Source organism: Anomaloglossus baeobatrachus, chromosome 7 (genome assembly GCF_048569485.1).
Source record: "Anomaloglossus baeobatrachus isolate aAnoBae1 chromosome 7, aAnoBae1.hap1, whole genome shotgun sequence".
Lineage (NCBI taxonomy): Eukaryota > Metazoa > Chordata > Amphibia > Anura > Aromobatidae > Anomaloglossus > Anomaloglossus baeobatrachus.
The window spans coordinates 16,441,431-16,465,859 of NC_134359.1; the positions used below are offsets into that span (position 1 = coordinate 16,441,431).

A 24,429-nucleotide genomic window follows, 5' to 3' on the forward strand; every position below is an offset into this window, starting at 1 on the left:
TTCTGCTGGTGCAGTCACTGTGGACATACATTACATTACTGATCCTGAGTTACATCCTGTATTATACTCCAGAGCTTCACTCACTATTCTGCTGGTGCAGTCACTGTGTACATACATTACTGATCCTGAGTTACCTCCTGCATTATACTCCAGAGCTGCACTCACTATTCTGCTGCTGCAGTCACTGTGTACATACATTACTGATCCTGAGTTACCTCCTGTATTATACTCCAGAGCTGCGCTCACTATTCTGCTGGTGCAGTCACTGTGTACATACATTACATTACTGATCCTGAGTTACCTCCTGTATTATACCCCAGAGCTGCAATCACTATTCTGCTGGTGCAGTCACTGTGTACATACATTACTGATCCTGAGTTACATCCTGTATTATCCTCCAGAGCTGCACTCACTATTCTGCTGGCACAGTCACTGTGCACATACGTACATACATTACTGATCCTGAGTTACCTCTTGTATTATACTCCAGAGCTGCACTCACTATTCTGCTGGTGCAGACACTGTGTACATACATTACATTACTGATCCTGAGTTACATCCTGTATTATAATCCAGAGCTGCACTCACTATTCTGCTGGTGAAGTCACTATATACATACATTACATTACTTATCCTATGCTGATCCTGAGTTAGCTCCTGTATTATCTTCCAGAGCTGCACTCACTATTCTGCTGGTGCAGTCACTGTGTACATATATTATATTACTGATCCTGAGTTACCTCCTGTATTATATTCCAGAGCTGCACTCACTATTCTGCTGGTGCAGTCACTGTGTACATACATTACATTACTGATCCTGAGTTACCTCCTGTATTATATTCCAGAGCTGCACTCACTATTCTGCTGGTGCAGTCACTGTGTACATACATTACATTACTGATCCTGAGTTACCTCCTGTATTATACTCCAGAGCTGCACTCACTATTCTGCTGGTGCAGTCACTGTGTACATACATTACATTACTTATCATGTACAGACACTGTGTATATACATTACATTACTGATTCTGAGTTACATCCTGTATTATACTTCAGAGCTGCACTCACTATTCTGCTGATTTTGTCATTCCCCACTGAATACTCATACCTGCTTTTTCTCCACCTAGTTTCCATCAGTGACATTGAGACAGTGCGGGAAGGTCATCAGTCGGAGATTCTGCAGAGCATCGCTGATGAGTTTGAGCCAGAGCTGTGTTTTACCATCGTCTTCTATGGGCGTCGTGCTAATCTTGACCTTGTGGCCAGCACGGCGGAGGAGGCTCAGTGCTGGATCCAAGGACTAGAGAAACTCGTGGAGACTGTGAGGAACATGGACCAGAAGGAAATCCTCGATCAGTATCCTTTAACTGGTTTTATAATCAGGGAGATGAACGCTTCCACATTTGTTAGATCTGCGCTTGCTGTCATTGGATGGAACATTCTTGTTGACATTTCAAGGCTAAAAATCCCAAGTCCTGTCCATAGAGCTGAAAATTGTTACAATGTATCATGTAGCTCAGAGTTTGTGGCCCAGCAGCGGAGTGTGACTTGTGCTGGCTGTGGATTTCTTGCACTGATACAATGTAACGAATCATCAGCTGTGCTAGCAAGAATAGATGTTCCCAATGTAAACAAGAATGTTTCAATACTGCAAAAGCAAGCAGAGATATTGAAAACAGTGAGATGATGGAACACAAATTAGAAATATTGAAATTCCTTTGCTTTGCCTAATGTGTCCTCTGTTCGCAACCAGAGGAGAAATCAAAATTCTGCCATTTTCTCTTTATGACTGTCACTTCAAAAGTTGCAAATGATTGAATTTTGTTTTTTTTTTTTTTGCTTTGTTTGTGACTTTATTTTCGGACTTGACATACAGCATCAACAACAAAAAATATTGGCAAAGTTACTCAACTCTCTCTCCCAAGATCTCCTGGCAAAAGGGGTGGAAATATGTAAACCCACCCAAAAAGGGCAAATTGGGGGCATTCCTGCCAAGGATAGGGGCGGGACTTAAAGGGATTGTTCACTCTTAGGTCAATTTTCTATTTTTACTTAAATATATAAATTTGGGACTAAAAGTTATTTTTTTAATTAAAATTTTGCTCCATTTTTACAATCCTGAGAAGAGCTCAGGAAAAGAGAGATAAGAGTTACAAACTCCAAAAATACATTTACGGAAAAAATAAATGTCCCAAGAGGTGGACAACCCCTCTAACAACCCCAGAAGTGTTGGAAACTATATCCATGTAGTCCACCGGTGATTGCTGCTTTTCCCTTGACCCGGTGGCTTAGATGGATCGCTGACTGGTTCCAAAAGGCCGATAAGAACCGAGACGGCAGAATGAATTTTAAGGAGGTCCAAGATCTTCTGAAGATGATGAATGTGGACATGAACGAGCAGCACGCTAATCGTCTGTTCCAGGTGAGGGGTGTTAATACTTATGCAAGGTGGCATGGATTATTAGTTATAGCTAGAGGATGGGAGAGCATGCTGGGAGTGGTTGTTTTTGCAACAGCTTCAAAGCCACGTATTGGCGATCACTGAATCAAGAACTAAGACAAAATGTATGAAAATAATAATAAATTAATTTTATTCATTTATATAGCGCTATTAATTCCACAGCACTTTACATACATTGGCAACACTGTCCCCATTGGGGCTCACAATCTAGAGTCCCTATGAGTATGTCTTTGGAGTGTGGGAGGAAACCGGAGACCCCGGAGGAAACCCACGCAAACACGGGAAGAACATACAAACTCCTTGCAGATGGTGTCCTTGGTGGGATTTGAACCCAGGACCCCAGCGCTGCAAGACTGCACTGCAGTGCTAACCACTGAGCCACTACAAGACTGCAGTGCTAACCACTGAGCCACCACAAGACTGCAGTGCTAACCACTGAGCCACCACAAGACTGCAGTGCTAACCACTGAGCCACCACAAGACTGCACTGCTAACCATTGAGCCACCACGAGACTGCAGTGCTAACCACTGAGCCACCACAAGACTGCACTGCTAACCACTGAGCCACCACAAGACTTCAGTGCTAACCACTGAGCCACCACAAGACTGCACTGCTAACCACTGAGCCACCACAAGACTACAGTGCTAACCACTGAGCCACCGTGCCGCCCAAAATGTTAAAATTACTTAAAGGGGAGGATTAGTTCTTGGAGGATTTGGTCAAGGCGCGCGGAATATCACAAGATACGGGAATCAGGTGATCGTCTGACATCCAATCTTACGATTGGCCGAGTGAAGGAGATCCTAATGAATAATTCAATTTGGCCAAGAGTATCAATCCCTCCCCGCCGGAGCCGTGTAAGATATAAGATCATTGAAATATTCATTAGTCAGTGACCCCCGATACAGATTGTCCTAAGGCAGAGAACATCTAGAATCTGCACTGAATAATACAGCTGGAGAGGAAGGGAAAGGGACGAGACGCGTTTCGGTCCATTAAGGTCTCAGTAGTTGTAGAATTCTGTCCGGTGAAAAGCGGCTACAAGTCATTTATAATGTCTGGAAAGGAGTAGAACAAGCGGCCACCATAGATATTATCACACAAACCTGAGGAAGGACTCTCAACTCCCATCCATCTGCTCAGAGTCCATATAATGATGCCATACAATGCATTATTACTGCCAAACAGTGCATCATTACTGCTATAGAATACATCATTACTACCATACAGTGCATCATTAATGCCATACAGCATTACTGCCATACAGTGCACCATTACTGCCAAACAGTGCATCATTACTGCCATACAGTGCATCATTACTGCCATAGAATACATCATTACTGCCATACAGTGCATCATTACTGCCATATAGTGCATCATTACTGCCATAGAATACATCATGACTGCCATACAGTGCATCATTACTGCCATACAGTGCATCATTACTGCCATAGAATACATCATTGCTGCCATAGAATGCATCATTGCTGCCATACAGTGCATCATTACTGCCATACAGTGCTTCATTACTGCCATAGAATACATCATTACTGCCATACAGTGCATCATTACTGCCATATAGTGCATCATTACTGCCATAGAATACATCATGACTGCCATACAGTGCATCATTACTGCCATATAGTGCATCATTACTGCCATAGAATACATCATGACTGCCATACAATGCATCATTACTTCCATAAAATACATCATTAATGCCATACAGTGCTTCATTACTGCCATATAGTGCATCATTACTGCTATAGAATACATCATGACTGCCATAGAATACATCATGACTGCCATAGAATACATCATTAGTGCCATACAGTGCTTCATTACTGCCATAGAATGCATCATTGCTGCTATACAATGCACCATTATTGCCATAGAATACATCATTAGTGCCATACAGCGCATCATTACTGCCATACAGCGCATTATTACTGCCATACAATGCATCATTACTTCCATAGAATACATCATTACTGCCATACAGCGCATCATTACAGTGCATCATTACTGCCATGCAGTGCACCATTACTGCCAAACAGTGCATCATTACTGCCATACAGTGCTTCATTACTGCCATACAGTGCATCATTACTGCCATGCAGTGCACCATTACTGCCATACAATGCATCATTACTGCCAAACAGTGCATCATTACTGCCATACAGTGCATCATTACTGCCATACAGTGCATCATTGCTCCCATACTGTACACTGCCCACATTGCAATGCTGGATATTGTCCAAATTATACTTTTATACAGATGCCTAAATCAGTGCCTTAGTGCGCATTGCCATCACCAGTGCCTGGGGCAAGAACCCACCCAATAATAATGCCCCCTGAGTGCCCCCTTAAAGCAAATAACATACAGCTACATCAATAGTAACAAAGGTCGCAGTGACATAAAAATGATTCATGTTTTCTTTCCCTTTAGGAAAGAGTTAAAACTTAATTACATACACCTCCAACAAAATGACAATTCAAGAAAAAAAAAAAGAGTAAAAAAAAAAAACGCTTCACCCTGATCGCCAAAATAGGCCACATATTGAAGGGGTTAATTTTGGGCATCATACACGTCCTGTCTGTGCAATATAAGCAGACGTGGAGCTGGAAATGATGCCGCACTGTATGATTAACAATACAGGACCGGCCACCAGTGCAATGATAGTGGCCAGAGGGCTCGTGTATACACCACAAGAACTAGCTAAATACAAGCACAGTGCCAACACCAAGTGCACCCAGTGCCCAGAGACCCACGTGTACCCTGCTCCTCTGTGCATCCCCCTCCCCATAAGCACTCCACAAATTCACTCTCAGCCTCCTGGATTTTGAGCTGTGCTATATATAGTCTCGGAGAACCGCCATATGCTGCTGACGGCTGCAGTGTACTCTCTGCCATTCATCTATCAGTGTCAGCAGGTTATCATTATTATTATCATCATTTACATGTGACAACATAATATAATTATCTGCCACCTCCCTAAGCACTGCATGAGTCTGGTATGGCGGCTCCACTCCGGGGTATCAACCAGGGATTTCTGGCTGGTGGTCGGTTTCCCTCTAGGTCGGACCTCAGCCTGTTTTGTTTTTGCCAAACTGTTGATGGCTTCTCTCTTTCTGTCTCTCTTTATTTCTCTCTTTCTTTCGCACTTTCTTTCATTTGCACTTTTTTCTTTCTTTCGCACTTTCTTTTTCTTTCTTTCACACTTTATTTTTCTCTTTCTTTCTTTCTCTTTTGCACTTTCTTTCGCACTTTCACACTTTCTTTCTTTTGCTCTTTCTTTCTTTTGCTCTTTCTTTCGCACTTTCTTTCGCACTTTCTTTCTTTCGCATTTTCTTTCATTTGCACTTTTTTTTTTCTTTCACACTTTATTTTTCTTTCTTTCTCTTTTACACTTTCTTTCGCACTTTCTTTCACACTTTCTTTCTTTTGCTCTCTTTCTTTTGCTCTTTCCTTCTTTTGCTCTTTCCTTCTTTGGCACTCTTTCCTTCATTCACACTTTCTTTTTCTTTCTTTCGCACTTTTTCTTTTGCTCTTTCTTTCTTTTGCTTTCTTTCTTTTGCTCTTTCCTTCTTTTGCACTCTTTCCTTCTTTCACACTTTCTTTTTCCCTCACACTTTCTTTTTCTTTCGCACTTTCTTTCTTTTGCTCTTTCTTTTGCTTTTTCCTTCTTCTGCACTCTTTCCTTCTTTCCCACTTTCTTTTTCTTTCGCACTTTCTTTCTTTCGCACTTTCTCCTTTGGTTTGCCCAATCACATTTTGGAAAGGACTACTTATACTTATTACTCACATGCCTCTTTCTTAATGGATGGTTGTCTGGAGTCCAAGCTCCTCGATTAAGGTTTTCTTACTGAGACATTGCTGTTGCTGTTCCCTGCAGTTTGTTTGTGTGACTCCCTTCCCAGTTATCTCTTATTTTGTGTCATTTAGGTTTGGGAGGGATTCCACATCGTCTGATATTCTGTTTGTTTTCTTGTATTCCATCATTCCTGTACGTCTGTATTTGCACGTTTCTAGCCCCGTGTCTCCCCCTCTGCCTTCTGCTCTTCATTTATGTTTATTGTTGTCTTTGGGTTACACTTGGTGTACAGCTCAGGGTGCAGTTACGGACACCTTGGGTCAGCTGTCGCTGAGTGGAGGCGCCATTATGTGATCTTAGGGTGCCAACCTCCGCTGTTAGGCAGGAACAATCAAGACCAGGTCTAGGGCAAGTTTTAGCCTATTTTGAGACCTGTGTATTCTGCTTTTACATCTCCTTTGGTTTGTCCAATCCCAAGAGAGCGTTAGGGTTAGTCGTAACATTATAGTCAGCCTATTTGGTGAGTTTTGGGGCTTCCTTATGGATCTGGTTTGCTGCTTGACCTTGTCACTCGAAGTTGCTGAAATTAGGGATAAACAGCAGCATTCACATTCGGCCGTTGCTTGTGATAGAGGTCATCAGTGTTTCTGTTGGAACCTAACGTAAGGATGCCGGATTGCTTCAGTGGTGACCGACCTAAGTATTGCTTCAATTCCGTTATACTTCTGTTTATGTCCAGTATTCGTCCAAGAGTCAGCAAGTAGGCATTGTTTTGTCTCTGCTTCGTGGTGATCCACAGGCTTGGGTTTTTCCTTGCCTGAGGATTCTCCAGCATTGGACATTTCTCTCAGATCTTGGTCTTATATGTGACGATCCTGATACGATCACCTTTGCCGAGTCCAAGATTCATGGATTGCTTCAGGAAGATGGAGTGCAGGACCACTGCTCGGAGTTGAGACGATGGGCTGTAGACCTCTTGGAATGACCCTGCTCTGCGGACTCAGTGCTGCCAGGGACTGATCAGATCATGGACAGGATGATTTACAATCCCAGTCCGCAGTCTTTGGAGGATATTCTGTCTCTTGCTATTCGTCTGGACAGTTCTCTGATGGATAGACACACATTTTGGGGTATTTTGGTGGCATCTCCTTCATCAGTGAAGAGGTGAACCACCAATTTGAATGCAAATTGGTGCTTTTAGGGATCCCAGAGAAAGTATGGATCAAGGAGCACCAACTTGTTTTTGGTTATATTCTGGTCGTTTGAGTCACATAATGGTTCAGTGCTTTAGGTAAATTAATGAATTCCAAGGAGAAAGAGAAAAAACCTTAAGTGGATGCTGATTCCAAGAGTTTGAGATTATCTCTGGTACAAATATCAGGGGAGCTTTTGGAGACTAAAACATGGTTTACTTTTACTCCTGCATTTGTGGATTCAGGTTCTGCATCTTATTGATCACGACTTTGCTATTAACGATGGTTATAATGTCTCTTCCCTCGTTCATCCCATTCAAGTTTCAACACAGCCTTTTCTACAGTTCATGTTCTCAGTCAACCCGATATTGAGCTGCAATTTGTGGTGGAATTAGACGCTTCTTCTGTAGGGATGGGCGACGTTCTCACAGAAAAAGAATGGCTACCTTCATCCCTGGGCATTTCATTCCCGGAAGTTGTCTCAAGCTGAATCTAACTATGAAACTGCTGAGTGTGAGCTTTTGGCAATTAAGAGAGCTTTGAGGAATGGAGACACCGGTTGGAGGGGGCTAAGCACAAGGTAACAGTCTTCACCGATCATAAAACCCTACCATATTGATGCTCCTAAGGCGGGCTTTACACGTTGCGACATCGCTAGCAATTGCTAGCGATGTCTAGTGCGATGGTCCCCGCCCCCGTCGCAGGTGTGATATGTGGTGATTGCTGCCGTAGCGAACATTTTCACTACAGCAGCATCACACGCACTTACCTTGTCGGTGACGTCGCGGTGACCGCCGAAGAATCCCTCCTTCAAGGGGGAGGTGCGTTCGGCGTTACAGCAATGTCACCGCGACGTCACTAAGCGGCCGGCCAATAGAAGCGGAGGGGCGGAGATGAGCGGAACATAACATCCCGCCCACCTTCTCCCTTCCGCATTGGCGGTGGACGCAGGTAAGGAGATGTTTGTCGCTCCTGCGGGTTTACACACAGCAATGTCTGCTGCCGCAGGAGCGACAAACAACATCATATTTGCGGACGATCCGACACTATGGAAATGACCGACGCTACACAGATCAGCGATATTGTACGCTTCTGTGCTCGTTCATCGTCACACCTAGGATTTACACGTTGCGATGTCGCTACAGGCGCCGCATGTGTGTCACTAACGACGTGAACCCGACGATATATCGGTAGCGATGTAGCAACGTGTAAAGCCCCCCTAAGTGTCCGAAAATTAGACAACCCCGGTGGGCTCTTTACTTTGCTCGGTTTGATTTCTCGGTGATCTATCTCCCTGGATAGAAAAATATTAAAGCTGACACTTTGTCTTGCAGTTTTGTTTCAGAGTTGCGGGATGAAAATCCTGTTAAAATTCTTATTGATGGGGCGGTGGGGGGTGCTCTGGGGGTTGATATCAGACGAGGCACTGAGGATGCGCATTACAGTTCGCCGCAGTGTTTGCCTGTAAATAAACCACATGTCCTTCCATTTTTACGCACAGATCTTCTTGAGGAGGCGCATAATTCCGTTTTGGCTGGGAATCCGGGTTCTTCTAGGTCTTATTGGTGGCAGAAAGCTCGTAAGGATGTGGATGAATATGTTTGGAAATGTAGAGTTTGTGCCAGGGCTAAAGCTCCTCGTCAAGCCCCAGCGGGGATCTCCTAACTAACGACATTTCGTGACAGCCTTGGACCCATTTGTCCATGGATTTTATCACTAATTATCCTAGTTCTGGTGGCAATGCCGTTGTCTGGCTGGTGGTGGACCATTTCAGCAAGAAGGTTCATTTGGTCCCACTTCCTAAATTTTTTTTGCTAAGAGTTTAGCTACATTGTTCACTTCTCATATTGTTAGGCTACATGGTGTTCCCAAAAACATCATGTCCAGAGGGGTTCAGTTCTTGGCTAGCTTCTGTTCCAGATTGGGTATCAAATTGTCTTTTTCTTCAGGATACCATCCCGAGACTAATGGACTGAATGAGAGGATGAACCGAGAGGTAGAGCAATATTTGAGGTTTTTGTTTCGTCTTATCAGGAAGACCGGGGGGAGTTTTTGTCTCTTGATGACTTTTCTTTAAATAATCGCACTTCCACCACTACCGTAACGTCGCCTTAGTTTGGTTGTGGGGGTGTTGATCTAGTAATTGGGAATTTTTCTGGGTTGCAGTCCTCCGTGCCAAAGGAGGAGATTTTTTTTTCCCATGTGATAAAAGTCTGGAAGGAGATCAAAAGGTTCTTTTGGTTGTTAGTGATCGGGTCAAAAAAGGAGCAAACCGCAGACACAGAATGTTCTGGGACCCAGGCAGGTCAGGCACAGTCTGCAGTATCTGGTTAATGGAAGGGTATAGTCCTGAGAATAATTTCTGGGTCAGTTCGGAGGACCTTCATGCTGATCCCCTGATAAGAAAGTTCCATCAGCATCATCGGAGATTGTTGATTTCTGAGGGTCCAGTGGCCCCTCGTAGAAGGGGTGCTGTCATGGCTCCACCTCTGGGGTATGGACCGGTGATGTCTGGTCGTTAGTTGGTTTCCCTCTTGGTTGGACCACAACCTGTTTTGTGTTGGTTAAACTGCTGATGGATCTCCTGCCTTCCTGTTTCTCTTCTATTCTGGTGTGTTCACTTTCTCGATTGGTTTGCCCAATCACATTTTGGGGACGTCTATTTATACTCACTGCTCACATGCCTCAGTGCTGGCTAGATTTGTGGATGGATGGTTGTCTGGAGTCCGAGCCCCTCAATTAAGGCTTTTTTACTGACACATTGCTATTGTTCTTCCCTGCAGTTTGTTTGTGTGATTCCCTTCCCAGTTATCTCCTGTTTTGTTTCATTTAGGTTTGGGAGGGTTTCCACATATTCAGTTATTCTTTTTGGTTTCTTTTATTCCTTCATTCCTGTATGACTGTATTTGCACATTCCTAGTCCCATGTCTCACCCTCTATTTGTGTGCTCTTCATTTATGTTTATTGTTGTTTTTGTGTTACACTTGGTTTATAGCTTAGGGTGCAGTTATGTACACTCCGGGTGGTGGGGACGCCATTACTTGACCTTAGGGGCCAGTCTCCGCTGTCAGGCAGGGACAAATCAAGGTCAGGTCTGGGGCAAGTACCTGCCTGTTTTGGAACCTGTGGATTTGATTTTATAACTCACCTGATATTTTCCATCTCCGCAAGAGTAATAGGGTTCAGTCGTAGTAGAGTATGAATATTGCTCAGCATCGAACAAAGCTACTGCCGATGTCTATTCATACTCAAAGCATCACAAGACAACAGCTGCTCCCTGACATCTTTTACTTCCCGAAAAAGGAGAGATGAGTCCTAAATGTCACTGCCCAAAATGTGGTTTCTGTGGTGGCAACCAAGTGATGAGCAGAAAGACAAGTGTGTCCTGCCTACAGTCAGGCATGGTGGTGGAGGGTCATGGTTTAGGGCTGCATGAGTGCTGCCGGCTGTGGGGGTCTACAGTTCATTGAGGGAACCATGAATGCCAACATGTCCTGTGACATACTGAAGCAGAGCAGGATCCCCGCCCTTCATATTCCAACATGATAACGACTCCACACACCTCCAAGACCCCCACTGCCTTGCTACAGAAACTAAGGGTAAAAGAGCTGGACCAGCATCTCCAGACATAAACCTATGGAGTATCTGTGGGGCCTCCTCAAACAGAAGGTGGAGGAGCGCAAGGTCTGCAACATCCACCAGCTCCGGGATGTCATCATGGAGGATGAAGAGGATCCAGCGGCTCCTGTGATGCTCTAGTGACCTCCGGGCCCAAGAGAGGGAAGGCAGTGCTGTAAAATAATGGCGGCCACATTAAATGTTCACACCAAGGGCAAAATTTGACCATTTTTACTTAGGGATGTACTCACTTTTGTTGCCAGTGGTTTTTACATTAATGGCTGTGTATTATTTAGAGGACACTAAATTTACTGTACATTGTATCAAAGTGTCAGATCTTCAGCTTTTATCTACTGTATTCTTGTACACTGGAGCAGTATTATAGTAGTTATATTCTTGTACATAGGGGGCAGTATTATAGTAGTTATATTCCTGTACATAGGGGGCAGTATTATAGTAGTTATATTCTTGTACATAGGGGCAGTATTATAGTAGTTATATTCTTGTACATAGAGGCAGTATTATAGTAGTTATATTCTTGTACATAGGAGCAGTATTATAGTAGTTATATTCTTGTACATAGGGGCAGTATTATAGTGGTTACATTCTTGTACATAGGGGACAGTATTATAGTAGTTATATTCTTGTACATAGGAGGCAGTATTATAGTGGTTATATTCTTGTACATAGGGGACAGTATTATAGTAGTTATATTCTTGTACATAGGGGCAGTATTATAGTAGTTATATTCTTGTATATAGGGTGCAGTATTATAGTGGTTATATTCTTGTACATAGGGGCAGTATTATAGTAGTTATATTCTTGTATATAGGGTGCAGTATTATAGTAGTTATATTCTTGTAGATAGGGGCAGTATTATAGTAGTTAAATTCTTGTAGATAGGGGCAGTATTATAGTAGTTATATTCTTGTATATAGGGGCAGTATTATAGTGGTTATATTCTTGTACATAGGGGACAGTATTATAGTAGTTATATTCTTGTACATAGGAGGCAGTATTATAGTAGTTATATTCTTGTATATAGGGGCAGTATTATAGTGGTTATATTCTTGTACATAGGGGACAGTATTATAGTAGTTATAGTCTTGTACATAGGAGCAGTATTATAGTAGTTATATTCTTGTACATAGGGGGCAGTATTATAGTAGTTATATTCCTGTACATAGGGGGCAGTATTATAGTAGTTATAGTCTTGTACATAGGGGCAGTATTATAGTAGTTATATTCTTGTACATAGAGGCAGTATTATAGTAGTTATATTCTTGTATATAGGGGCAGTATTATAGTAGTTATATTCCTATATATAGGAGCAGTATTATAGTAGTTATATTCTTGTACATAGGAGCAGTATTATAGTGGTTATATTCTTGTACATAGGGGACAGTATTATAGTAGTTATAGTCTTGTACATAGGAGCAGTATTATAGTAGATATATTCTTGTACATAGGGGGCAGTATTATAGTAGTTATATTCTTGTACATAGGGGGCAGTATTATAGTAGTTATATTCTTGTATATAGGGGCAGTATTATAGTGGTTATATTCTTGTACATAGGGGACAGTATTATAGTAGTTATATTCTTGTACATAGGAGGCAGTATTATAGTAGTTATATTCTTGTACATAGGAGCAGTATTATAGTAGTTATATTCTTGTACATAGGGGCAGTATTATAGTGGTTATATTCTTGTACATAGGGGACAGTATTATAGTAGTTATATTCTTGTACATAGGAGGCAGTATTATAGTGGTTATATTCTTGTACATAGGAGACAGTATTATAGTAGTTATATTCTTGTACATAGGGGCAGTATTATAGTAGCTATATTCTTGTACATAAGGGCAGTATTATAGTAGTCATATTATTGTACATAGGGGCAGTATTATAGTAGTTATATTCTTGTACATAGGGGCAGTATTATAGTAGTTATATTCTTGTACATAGGGGACAGTATTATAGTAGTTATATTTTTGTATATAGGGTGCAGTATTGTAGTAGTTATATTCTTGTACATAGGGGCAGTATTATAGTAGTTATATTCTTGTACATAGGGGCAGTATTATAGTAGTTATATTCTTGTACATAGGGGGCGGTATTATAGTAGTTATATTCTTGTATATAAGGTGCAGTATTATAGTGGTTATATTCTTGTACATAGGGGCAGTATTATAGTAGTTATATTCTTGTATATAGGGTGCAGTATTATAGTGGTTATATTCTTGTACATAGGGGCAGTATTATAGTAGTTATATTCTTGTATATAGGGTGCAGTATTATAGTAGTTATATTCTTGTAGATAGGGGCAGTATTATAGTAGTTATATTCTTGTAGATAGGGGCAGTATTATAGTAGTTATATTCTTGTACATAGGGGCAGTATTATAGTAGTTATATTCTTGTACATAGGGGCAGTATTATAGTAGTTATATTCTTGTACATAGGGGGCTGTATTATAGTAGTTATAGTCTTGTACATAGGGGGCAGTATTATAGTAGTTATATTCTTGTACATAGGGAGCAGTATTATAGTAATTATATTCTTGTATATAGGGGGCAGTATTATAGTAGTTATATTCTTGTATATAGGGAGCAGTATTATAGTAGTTATATTCTTGTATATAGGGGGCAGTATTATAGTAGATATATTCTTGTACATTTTTCTGTTCCTAGATGGCGGATAAATCGGAGTCTGGGACGCTGGAAGGAGATGAGTTTGTGATGTTCTACAAAGCGTTGACTCAGCGAGATGAAGTTCTTAAAATATTCCAGGACTTCTCAAAGGACGGCAAGAAACTGACTTTGTTGGAGTTTGTGGATTTCCTGCGTCAGGAGCAGCTTGAGGTGGAGAACACGGAGGAGTTTGCGATGGATCTTATTGCTAGACATGAACCTTCAGAGACAGGTAAGACGATAGACGACTGTAATTACATGAAGCAGGAGACAGGCAGTCGCAATGCTCCATTCTTTTCCAGTTTGTTGTAAGATTCTGACCTCTGTGCGGTGACACATTATATTATAATCAATGTTTGACCTATTGTGTATGATTGAATAACCTCGGACATCGGCATCTGACTTATGTCTTCCGTGATCTTCTGGTTTATGGAACAATGAAGAGTTCTTCCTGTTGGTTCTGTAGTTTATTTCCTCATCAATGTCGAGATCTCTGTATTCCGTTCTCGCATAGAAAAAATATCATTGCTTCAAAGTTGTCGAACTTTGTACTTTTTTACATTAAGATGTATTTATATAAAACCAGAAAACCTGTAGTGTGGGGGTCCGGTACCCGAGCAGGCTAGCTATTCATCCCTTATCTCCCAACTACAATTATTGTATTTTAGGTAAATACTACTGTAATTATAGTTTGCCCTTTTGGCTCTATTTTATTTTCCCTTTTATTACGTTTTTTATGTGCTCATGTACAACCTTAGCCCTTAAAGCTACCCCTATCCCTAACTGGCCTTTAACTCTAGTAAGCCGTGTCGCTGCACAGCCTCAGTCATATCTATTGCTGCCTATGCAGAGCAATCAAGCAATTGTGACCAGTTTGTTATCAACCGCTACACTCTGCATAGGCAGTAACTGAGATGTCAATTCTCCGTTCTTTATACTGAAAGTGTCGTCATCTCTGTTGCTGCCTACGCAGGGAGCACCAGCTGATCAGAAACCTCTCCACTACTGTGTTGGCATCAGCCTTGGCCATTGCTGTTGTACTCTTCCAGCGTGCTTTGCACTCACTGCTCCCTGTGTTGCTCAGTGCAGTGCACAGTGATTCTATGGGGTCAAATTATGATCCCCATAAGAATTTAGTGTCCAAAAGCTATCATTGATGTAGATACAACAAAACATGTTGAATGAAGTATCAGTCTTAGTGGGCCTTGTTTTTTTGCCTTGTTATATACTGGTTTATTCATGGAAACTTTTTCAAAACTTCTTCAAACTTTATAGATACCAATGGTCATTTGTTGGTCTTTTCAAAGACTTAACGCTTTATTATGGTCTGAAATCCCATTGGCAGTGAATAGACTGGAGGCGCTAATGTGCGGCCACCGCTTCATTCTAGTGGAGCATTTAATAGCCTCGTTCTCGCTACAACTGGTTATTACCTATCTTCTGGGAATAGCACTTTAAGGCTATGAGCGCACGTAGCATAATTTCATGCATTTACGCTGCGCTTAGCACTGCAGCGTAAATGCATGCGTCCTGCGTCCCCAGCACAATCTGTGAAGATTGTGCATTATCCGTGCGCACGTTGCTTTTTTAAACGCAGAGATTTGAGTGTAAAAATTTGACAAAATCTCTGCGTTCAAAAATGCAACATGTCACTTCTTTCGTGCGCTTTGGATGCTGCTCCCGCTCTGTCTATGGGAGAGGCAGCATCCCGAGCGCATGAAATCAGCATCCATTCTGCAGACACACTGCATCCATTACGCAGTGTTTCTGCAGCGATTTGCAGCGCACATGTGCTGCCAAATCGCTGCAGAAATTTCAGCATTTAGGTGCGAACACAGCCTTAAGGCTGCTTTACACGCGTCAATTTCTCGTGCGATCGCACCCGTCCCCATCGTTTGTGTGGCACGGGCAGTTTCTTGCCCCCTGTCACACGCACTTACCTCCCAGACGACCTCGCTGTGGGCGGTGAACATCCTCTTCCTGAAGGGGGAGGGACGTTCAGCATCACTGCGACGTCACACAGCGGCTGGCCAATAGAAGCGGAGGGGCGGAGATGAGCGGGATGTAACATCCCACCCACCTCCTTTCTTCCGCATTGCCGGCGGGACGCAGGTAAGCTGCGTTCGTCGTTTCCGGGTTGTCACATGTAGCGATGTGTGCTGCCACGGGAACGATGAACAACCTAACGGTCGATTTTTAGAAAATGAGCGACGTGTCAGCGATGAATGATAAGGTTAGTATTTCTGCTCGTTCACAATCGCTCGTAGCTGTCGCACGCTACGATATCACTAACGATGCTGGATGTGCGTCACTAACAACGTGACCCCGACGACATATCGCAAGATATATCGTAGCGTGTAAAGCCCGGTTAAGACTTGTCTGAGAACTTGAACTAGGTCTTTCAAGATACAAGGATGTTTAGCGGTCTCACACCTCTAAGGCTATGTGCGCACGTTGCGTTCTGCCTTGACAAATATTCTGCAGCGTTTTGTCACTGCATGTTCATTTCAAAACGCAGCCAAAATGCTGCAGAGTGGATGCAGAATTCATGCGTTCGGGATGCTTGCTCTGATATAGACAGAGAGGGAAAAGCATGCAAGACGCCCAAAAGAAGTGACATGCTGCTTTTTAGAACGCATGGATTTTGTAAAATGTAACGTACGCATGGAATTTACTGACTTATCATAGACTTTGCTGGGGACGCACAACGCATGCATTTACGCTGCAGTTGTAAACGCATGAAAAAATGCATGAAAAAGCGCAACGTGCGCACACAGCCCAACTCTGCAGTTGTTGCCAAACTACAAGTCTCAGCATGCCCTTAAAGGCACACAGCTGGGGACCACTGCTATAAATCTATGGTGATTTGGAAGTTATTTCTTAAGCCCAGCAGAGGTAAGTATGAAGACTGCTGATTTCTTCCTAAGCAATCACTTCCCTTTAAAATATGTTTCAATTAGTGTTATTGAGGGTCCTGGCTGTCGCCCTCTTGGCTTGTATTTGCCCCACGGCTTGTGTCCTCTTGGCTTGTATTTGCCCGCGGCTTGTACCCTCTTGGCTTGTATTTGCCCGCGGCTTATGTCCTCTTGGCTTGTATTTGCCCATGACTTGTGTCATCTTGGCTTGTATTTGCCCGCGGCTTGTGTCCTCTTGGCTTGTATTTGCCCCACGGCTTGTGTCCTCTTGGCTTGTATTTGCCCGCTGCTTGTGCCCTCTTGGCTTGTATTTGCCCGCGGCTTGTGCCCTCTTGGCTTGTATTTGCCCGCGGCTTGTGCCCTCTTGGCTTGTATTTGCCCACGGCTTGTGTCCTCTTGGCTTGTATTTGCCCACGGCTTGTGTCCTCTTGGCTTGTATTTGCCCGCGGCTTGTGCCCTCTTGGCTTGCATTTGCCCGCGGCTTGTGTCCTCTTGGCTTGTATTTGCCCCCAACTTGTGTCCTCTTGGCTTGTATTTGCCCGCGGCTTGTACCCTCTAGGCTTGTATTTGCCCCCAACTTGTGCCCTCTTGGCTTGTATTTGCCCCCAACTTGTGTCCTCTTGGCTTGTATTTGCCCATGGTTTGAGTCCTCTTGGCTTGTATTTGCCCACGGCTTGTGTCCTCTTGGCTTGTATTTGCCCACGGCTTGTGTCCTCTTGGCTTGTATTTGCCCACGGCTTGTGTCCTCTTGGCTTGTATTTGCCCGCGGCTTGTGCCCTCTTGGCTTGTATTTGCCCGCGGCTTGTGTCCTCTTGGCTTGTATTTGCCCGCGGCTTGTGCCCTCTAGGCTTGTATTTGCCCCCAACTTGTGTCCTCTTGGCTTGTATTTGCCCGCGGCTTGTACCCTCTAGGCTTGTATTTGCCCCCAACTTGTGCCCTCTTGGCTTGTATTTGCCCCCAACTTGTGTCCTCTTGGCTTGTATTTGCCCATGGTTTGAGTCCTCTTGGCTTGTATTTGCCAGCAGCTTGTGTCCTCTTTGCTTGTATTTTCCACACGCTTGTGCCCTCTTGGCTTGTATTTGCCAATAGCTTGTGTCCTCTTGGCTTGTATTTGTCCGCGGCTTGTGCCCTCTTGGCTTGTATTTGCCCACGGCTTGTGTCCTCTTGGCTTGTATTTGCCCGCTACTTGTGCCCTCTTGGCTTATATTTGCCCACAGCTTGTGTCCTCTTGGCTTGTATTTGCCCGTGGCTTGTGTCCTCTTGGCTTGTATTTGCCCACGGCTTGTGCCCTCTTGGCTTGTATTTCTCCACGGCTTGTGTCCTCTTGGCTTGTATTTGCCTGCAGCTTGTGTCCTCTTGGCTTGTATTTACCCACGGCTTGTGTCCTCTTGGCTTGTATTTGCCCACGGCTTGTGTCCTCTTGGCTTGTATTTGCCCGCGGCTTGTGCCCTCTTGGCTTGTATTTGCCCACGGCTTGTGTCCTCTTGGCTTGTATTTGCCCGCGGCTTGTGCCCTCTTGGCTTATATTTGCCCACAGCTTGTGTCCTCTTGGCTTGTATTTGCCCGCGGCTTGTGTCCTCTGGGCTTGTATTTGCCCGCGGCTTGTGTCCTCTGGGCTTGTATTTGCCCACAGCTTGTGTCCTCTGGGCTTGTATTTGCCCGCGGCTTGTGCCCTCTTGGCTTGTATTTGCCCCCAACTTGTGTCCTCTTGGCTTGTATTTGCCCGCGGCTTGTGTCCTCTTGGCTTGTATTTGCCCATGGTTTGAGTCCTCTTGGCTTGTATTTGCCCGCGGCTTGTGTCCTCTTGGCTTGTATTTGCCCATGGTTTGAGTCCTCTTGGCTTGTATTTGCCCACGGCTTGTGTCCTCTTGACTTGTATTTGCCCACGGCTTGTGTCCTCTTGGCTTGTATTTGCCCGCTGCTTGTGTCCTCTTGGCTTGTATTTGCCCACGGCTTGTCCCTTCTTGGCTTGTATTTGTGCACGGCTTGTGCCCTCTTGGCTTGTATTTGCCCACGGCTTGTGTCCTCTTGGCTTGTATTTGCCCGCGGCTTGTGTCCTCTTGGCTTGTATTTGCCCACGGCTTGTGCCCTCTTCGCTTGTATTTGCCCGTGGCTTGTGTCCTCTTGGCTTGTATTTGCCCACGGCTTGTGCCCTCTTCGCTTGTATTTGCCCGTGGCTTGTGTCCTCTTGGCTTGTATTTGCCCACGGCTTGTGCCCTCTTCGCTTGTATTTGCCCGCGGCTTGTGTCCTCTTGGCTTGTATTTGCCCACGGCTTGTGCCCTCTTCGCTTGTATTTGCTCGCGGCTTGTGTCTTCTTGGCTTGTATTTGCCCCACGGCTTGTGCCCTCTTGGCTTGTATTTGCCCACGGCTTGTGTCCTCTTGGCTTGTATTTGCCCGCGGCTTGTGTCCTCTGGGCTTGTATTTGCCTGCGGCTTGTGTCCTCTTGGCTTGTATTTGCCCGCGGCTTGTGTCCTCTGGGCTTGTATTTGCCCGCGGCTTGTGTCCTCTGGGCTTGTATTTGCTCGCGGCTTGTGTCTTCTTGGCTTGTATTTGCCCCACGGCTTGTGTCCTCTTGGCTTGTATTTGCCCACGGCTTGTGTCCTCTTGGCTTGTATTTGCCTGCGGCTTGTGTCCTCTGGGCTTGTATTTGCCTGCGGCTTGTGTCTTCTTGGCTTGTATTTGTCCCGCGGCTTGTGTCCTCTGGGCTTGTATTTACCCGCGGCTTGTGTCCTCTTGGCTTGTATTTGCCCGCGGCTTGTGTCCTCTTGGCTTGTATTTTCCCGCGGCTTGTGTCCTCTTGGCTTGTATTTGCCCACGGCTTGAGTCCTCTTGGCTTGTATTTGCCCACGGCTTGAGTCCTCTTGGCTTGTATTTGCCCCACGGCTTGTGTCCTCTTGGCTTGTATTTGCCCCACGGCTTGTGTCCTCTTGGCTTGTATTTGCCCGCGGCTTGTGTCCTCTTGGCTTGTATTTGCCCACGGCTTGAGTCCTCTTGGCTTGTATTTGCCCACGGCTTGTGTCCTCTTGGCTTGTATTTGCCCACGGCTTGTGTCCTCTTGGCTTGTATTTGCCCACGGCTTGAGTCCTCTTGGCTTGTATTTGCCCACGGCTTGAGTCCTCTTGGCTTGTATTTGCCCCACGACTTGAGTCCTCTTGGCTTGTATTTGCCCCACGGCTTGAGTCCTCTTGGCTTGTATTTGCCCCACGGCTTGTGTCCTCTTGGCTTGTATTTGCCCCACGGCTTGTGTTCTTAGTGGTGACCCCACTTTGGATAATCTCCGCTTGTTGGAGGAACACTTGGTAATAGCTGATCACACCGATCGGCTTTAGTCTGTGGGGAATCCTGGCACTGTGTTCAATTTCCCTGTAGCGCCACCACAGGCAGACTGAAGCATTACACATGGCTCATTGAAATCAATGGGCTGCCTATGTAAAGGGTCCCTGGGCAGGGGTGGGCATCTTTGGTGCAACCTGTGTGCTGCAAAGGGGCTTAAGAGTTAAGGGGGCCCATTTATTCCTCCAAATCAGGTGGAATTGTGCAATTTGATGATTTATTGGACTGTAAGGCCCTGTGCGTTTTTGACGCAGTTTTTTTTTTTAAAAATCTACATCAAAATCTGCATGCCTCTCCTTAAGCCAGCAACGTCTATGGGATTTTAGGTTTGCTGTGTGCATGGTGCGGTTTTGGTGCAGATTTTGATGCAGAAAAACTTTACAGTATGTCAACTATTGGTCAGGTTTAGCAACGATTTTTTACTGATCGACTTCAATTCAGTCACTTTCTTGATGGCCCAAAAAAAAGGCATCAAAACTGCACCAAAAATGCATCAAAACTGCACCAAAATCGCGCCAAAACAGCATCCGTTTTTGACGCTTTTTTTTGCCACAGCATGCAGAAAATTTCTACACCAAATCTGCAGCGTGTGCACATAGTCTAAAGGGCCCGTGTATTGTCCATGTACAGGGGCCCCTTCTGTCTGTGTCCATCAGAGCCCTAATCTGGTTTACCCCTTTTATTTCTACTTTCCTAACTTGTAGCAAAGAAGCTTCACGCGCTGAGTATTGACGGCTTCCTGATCTACCTGTGTTCTGCGGAGGGGTCCATCTTCAGTGTGAGCCATGAACCCCTCTTCCAGGACATGACGCAGCCGCTGTGCCATTACTTCATCTCCTCCTCCCACAACACCTACCTGATGGAGGACCAGCTGCGGGGACAGAGCAGTGTGGAGGGCTATATCCGGTGAGGAGCGGCGGGGACACACGCCATGACCACCTCAATGGTCTCCAACTAACTCCTGATTCATTGCACCCCATGCAGGGCATTAAAAAGGGGCTGTCGCTGCGTGGAGGTGGACACCTGGGACGGCCCCAACGGAGAACCCATTGTATATCATGGACACACCTTCACCTCCAAAATCTTCTTCAAAGATGTAATATCGGCCATCAACAAGTACGCATTCAGGGTGAGAACATTACAAAGAAATCACTAAGGGAAGGGGTAAATGATCATTATTGGACTTTATCTGGATCCACTCTATAAAGCTGATTCCTCCCCAAACACCTTATTAAAGGGGTAAGGACAGGTGCTAGGACATGCCATCATTCAACTATAGGTCAAGTGTGACCTCAGGATTAAGGCTATGTGTCCACGGTGCGGAAAATGCGCGGATTTTGCTGCGGATTTCTCGCGGAAAAGCCGCGGATTTCCCGAAAATCTGCAGCACCGGCACTTCCCAGCCATTTCTATGGCATTTTGGAAATGCTGTGCCCACGCTGCGGATTTTTCCGCTGCGGATTTCGTGCGGATTTTGATCCGGAAAAATCTGCAATGTGTCAATTATTGTTGCGGATTTTCATCCGAATTTTGGCATTAAAATTGTGAAAAAAAAAAAAAAAAAATCCGCACCAAAATCCGCATCAAATCCGCGGTAAATCCGCAGCAAATCCGCACCTTTGAAAAGGTGGGGATTTTGCGGGAAAGCCGCGGATTTTGATGCAGAAAAATCCGCAGCTACGTTCTCCCGTGGACACATAGCCTAAAGGGTTGCGTGTCCTCTTATGTTTCAGGGTTGGGACATGTTCTTTTCACAGCAGGTGGCAGGTCGGGCGCCAACCATCTAGAAATTCCGGGTCTGTCCGTAAAAAAAAAAGGGTCATTTCTTTGCCCTTCCTGTAAAAGAAAAAGGCGTCTGTGATTTTTTTAAGCTGAAAAACTTATGTAGATTATTTTGACTGTAATTGTCATTATTTTACAGTTTACTGTGAATTCAGCTGATGTCTTCATATCAGAATTATGGGCTGAAGACACGGATCACTTACACTTTATTAGGATTTCCAATGTGTCCATAAAAAGTATTCTCTGTCCATAATTTTGTGATAAGTCGTCTAAAAACAGTAAAAAGTCAAGATGGCAACTCTGGCGGCAGGGGCAGCACTGTGCAGGGAAAAAGAGAGGAGAGGGAGCAACACTGTGCAGGGAAAAGAGTGGAGAGGGATCAACACTGTGCAGGGAAAAAGAGAGGAGAGGGAGCAACACTGTGCAGGGAAAAAGAGAGGAGAGGGAGCAACACTGTGCAGGGAAAAAGAGAGGAGAGGGAGCAACACTGTGCAGGGAAAAAGAGAGGAGAGGGAGCAACACTGTGCAGGGAAAAAGAGAGGAGAGGGAGCAACACTGTGCAGGGAAAAAGAGAGGAGAGGGAGCAACACTGTGCAGGGAAAAAGAGAGGAGAGGGAGCAACACTGTGCAGGGAAAAAGAGAGGAGAGGGAGCAACACTGTGCAGGGAAAAGAGTGGAGAGGGATCAACACTGTACAGGGAAAAGAGTGAAGAGGGAGCAACGCTGTGCAGGGAAAAGAGAGGAGAGGGAGCAACACTGTGCAGAGAAAATTAGAGGAGAGGGAGCAACACTGTGCAGAGAAAAAGAGAGGAGAGGGAGCAACACTGTGCAGGGAAAAGAGAGGAGAGGGAGCAACACTGTGCAGAGAAAAAGAGAGGAGAGGGAGCAACACTGTGCAGAGAAAAAGAGAGGAGAGGGAGCAACACCGTGCAGAGAAAAAGAGAGGAGAGGGAGCAACACTGTGCAGGGAAAAAGAGAGGAGAGGGAGCAACACTGTGCAGGGAACAAGAGAGGAGAGGGAGCAACACTGTGCAGGGAAAAGAGAGGAGAGGGAGCAGCACTGTGCAGGGAAAAAGAGAGGAGAGGGAGCAACACTGTGCAGGGAAAGAGAGAGGAGAGGGAGCAACACTGTGCAGAGAAAAAGAGAGGAGAGGGAGCAACACTGTGGAGGGAAAAGAGTGGAGAGGGATCAACACTGTGCAGGGAAAAGAGTGGAGAGGGAGCAACACTGTGCAGGAAAAAAGAGAGTAGAGGGAGCAACACTGTGCAGAGAAAAGAGTGGAGAGGGAGCAACACTGTGCAGGGAAAAAGAGAGGAGAGGGAGCAACACTGTGCAGGGAAAAAGAGAGGAGAGGGAGCAACACTGTGCAGGGAAAAAGAGAGGAGAGGGAGCAACACTGTGCAGGGAAAAAGAGAGGAGAGGGAGCAACACTGTGCAGGGAAAAAGAGAGGAGAGGGAGCAACACTGTGCAGGGAAAAAGAGAGGAGAGGGAGCAACACTGTGCAGGGAAAAAGAGAGGAGAGGGAGCAACTCTTATAATCTGGACAACCTATTTTTGTGGGGTCTCATCACTGGGACCCCTCCTGATCTCAGTGATGAGACCCCTCATGAATAGGTCTTCCAGTAAAGAGAAAGAAAAGTCATTGCAGCTTTCACATCTGCTTTGTGTTTCAGTTCTTCAGCATTATCAGGATTTCTGCTCGTTGTCAGGAAATGGAAATATTGATGGGAGATCAATAAGCAAATCTGGTGCAAAATCTAGAAGTGGAGCAAACAATCAGAATCCAAAAGCCAAACAATCCTATTATTTTATTTAAAGAGTTAAAACCTTGATCACATGGCCTTGGTTTTGTTACAGTGTATAAGTATCAGGCTAGGATTGAGCATTGTCCTGCATTTGTGGATACAATTGTAACGAATCTGCATCTCTGAGTTCAGCCTATCAGCCTGCACAATGTGAAATCTGCAAACTCTGCCTGATGCAAAAATAATAAACCCGTGAATTTAAATAAATACTCAAGTTTAAAAAAAAATGTATTTTTTTTTCATAAAAGTTGCACAAATTTGCTAAAGTCTTTGCATCAATTCTTCACTGTTTTATGATCTCCTCTTGCTTTTTGCTGCAAAATCCATGTAAAAAAACCTCAGCCTAAACAAACCCCCATACATGCTGCAAATAAACGCTGCAAAAACTGCATCAAAACAGCGTAAAAAACCCACATGTTCTTACAAAGCAGCAGAAAACACCACCGACTTTTAGAATTAGTTTTTAAATATAGATTGTTCAACCAGAAAAATCCACATACAAAAACGTCCTGTGCACATTCCCTTTTACTTCCGATAGAATAAGGATCTGTCCTGGTCCATCTATGTATCCAGGATGGATCGATATCTATTGGACGAGAGCAAAAAATTCCTGCTCTAAAATGACAGCAAGCAGTAATCTTGGTAATGTAAAGATCACACAGCTTTCCCATAGCCCTGAATGGCAGCCTGTAGAGTCTGTGTGTGGCCGGGTGGCTGCTTCTTTATCGGCCACATCTCCCGTGAGGATCCAGGTATCCGCACCCCTGCACCCGGCGTCCGCCGGTGTCATCACTGCTTGTCTCCTGCACCGCC

General features: G+C 44.6%; 1 protein-coding gene across 1 annotated transcript in view; it reads left to right on the forward strand.

The window, feature by feature from the left end:
- Positions 1 to 24,429, forward strand: part of PLCD4 (phospholipase C delta 4) — a 71,535-nt gene that overhangs the window by 19,815 nt on the left and 27,291 nt on the right. The window contains exons 5-9 of the mRNA XM_075317078.1: positions 1,127 to 1,355; positions 2,292 to 2,421; positions 13,778 to 14,009; positions 20,732 to 20,933; positions 21,012 to 21,156. Coding sequence (XP_075173193.1) covers positions 1,127 to 1,355; positions 2,292 to 2,421; positions 13,778 to 14,009; positions 20,732 to 20,933; positions 21,012 to 21,156 — 938 coding nt within the window. The remainder of the gene's footprint in view (positions 1 to 1,126; positions 1,356 to 2,291; positions 2,422 to 13,777; positions 14,010 to 20,731; positions 20,934 to 21,011; positions 21,157 to 24,429) is intronic.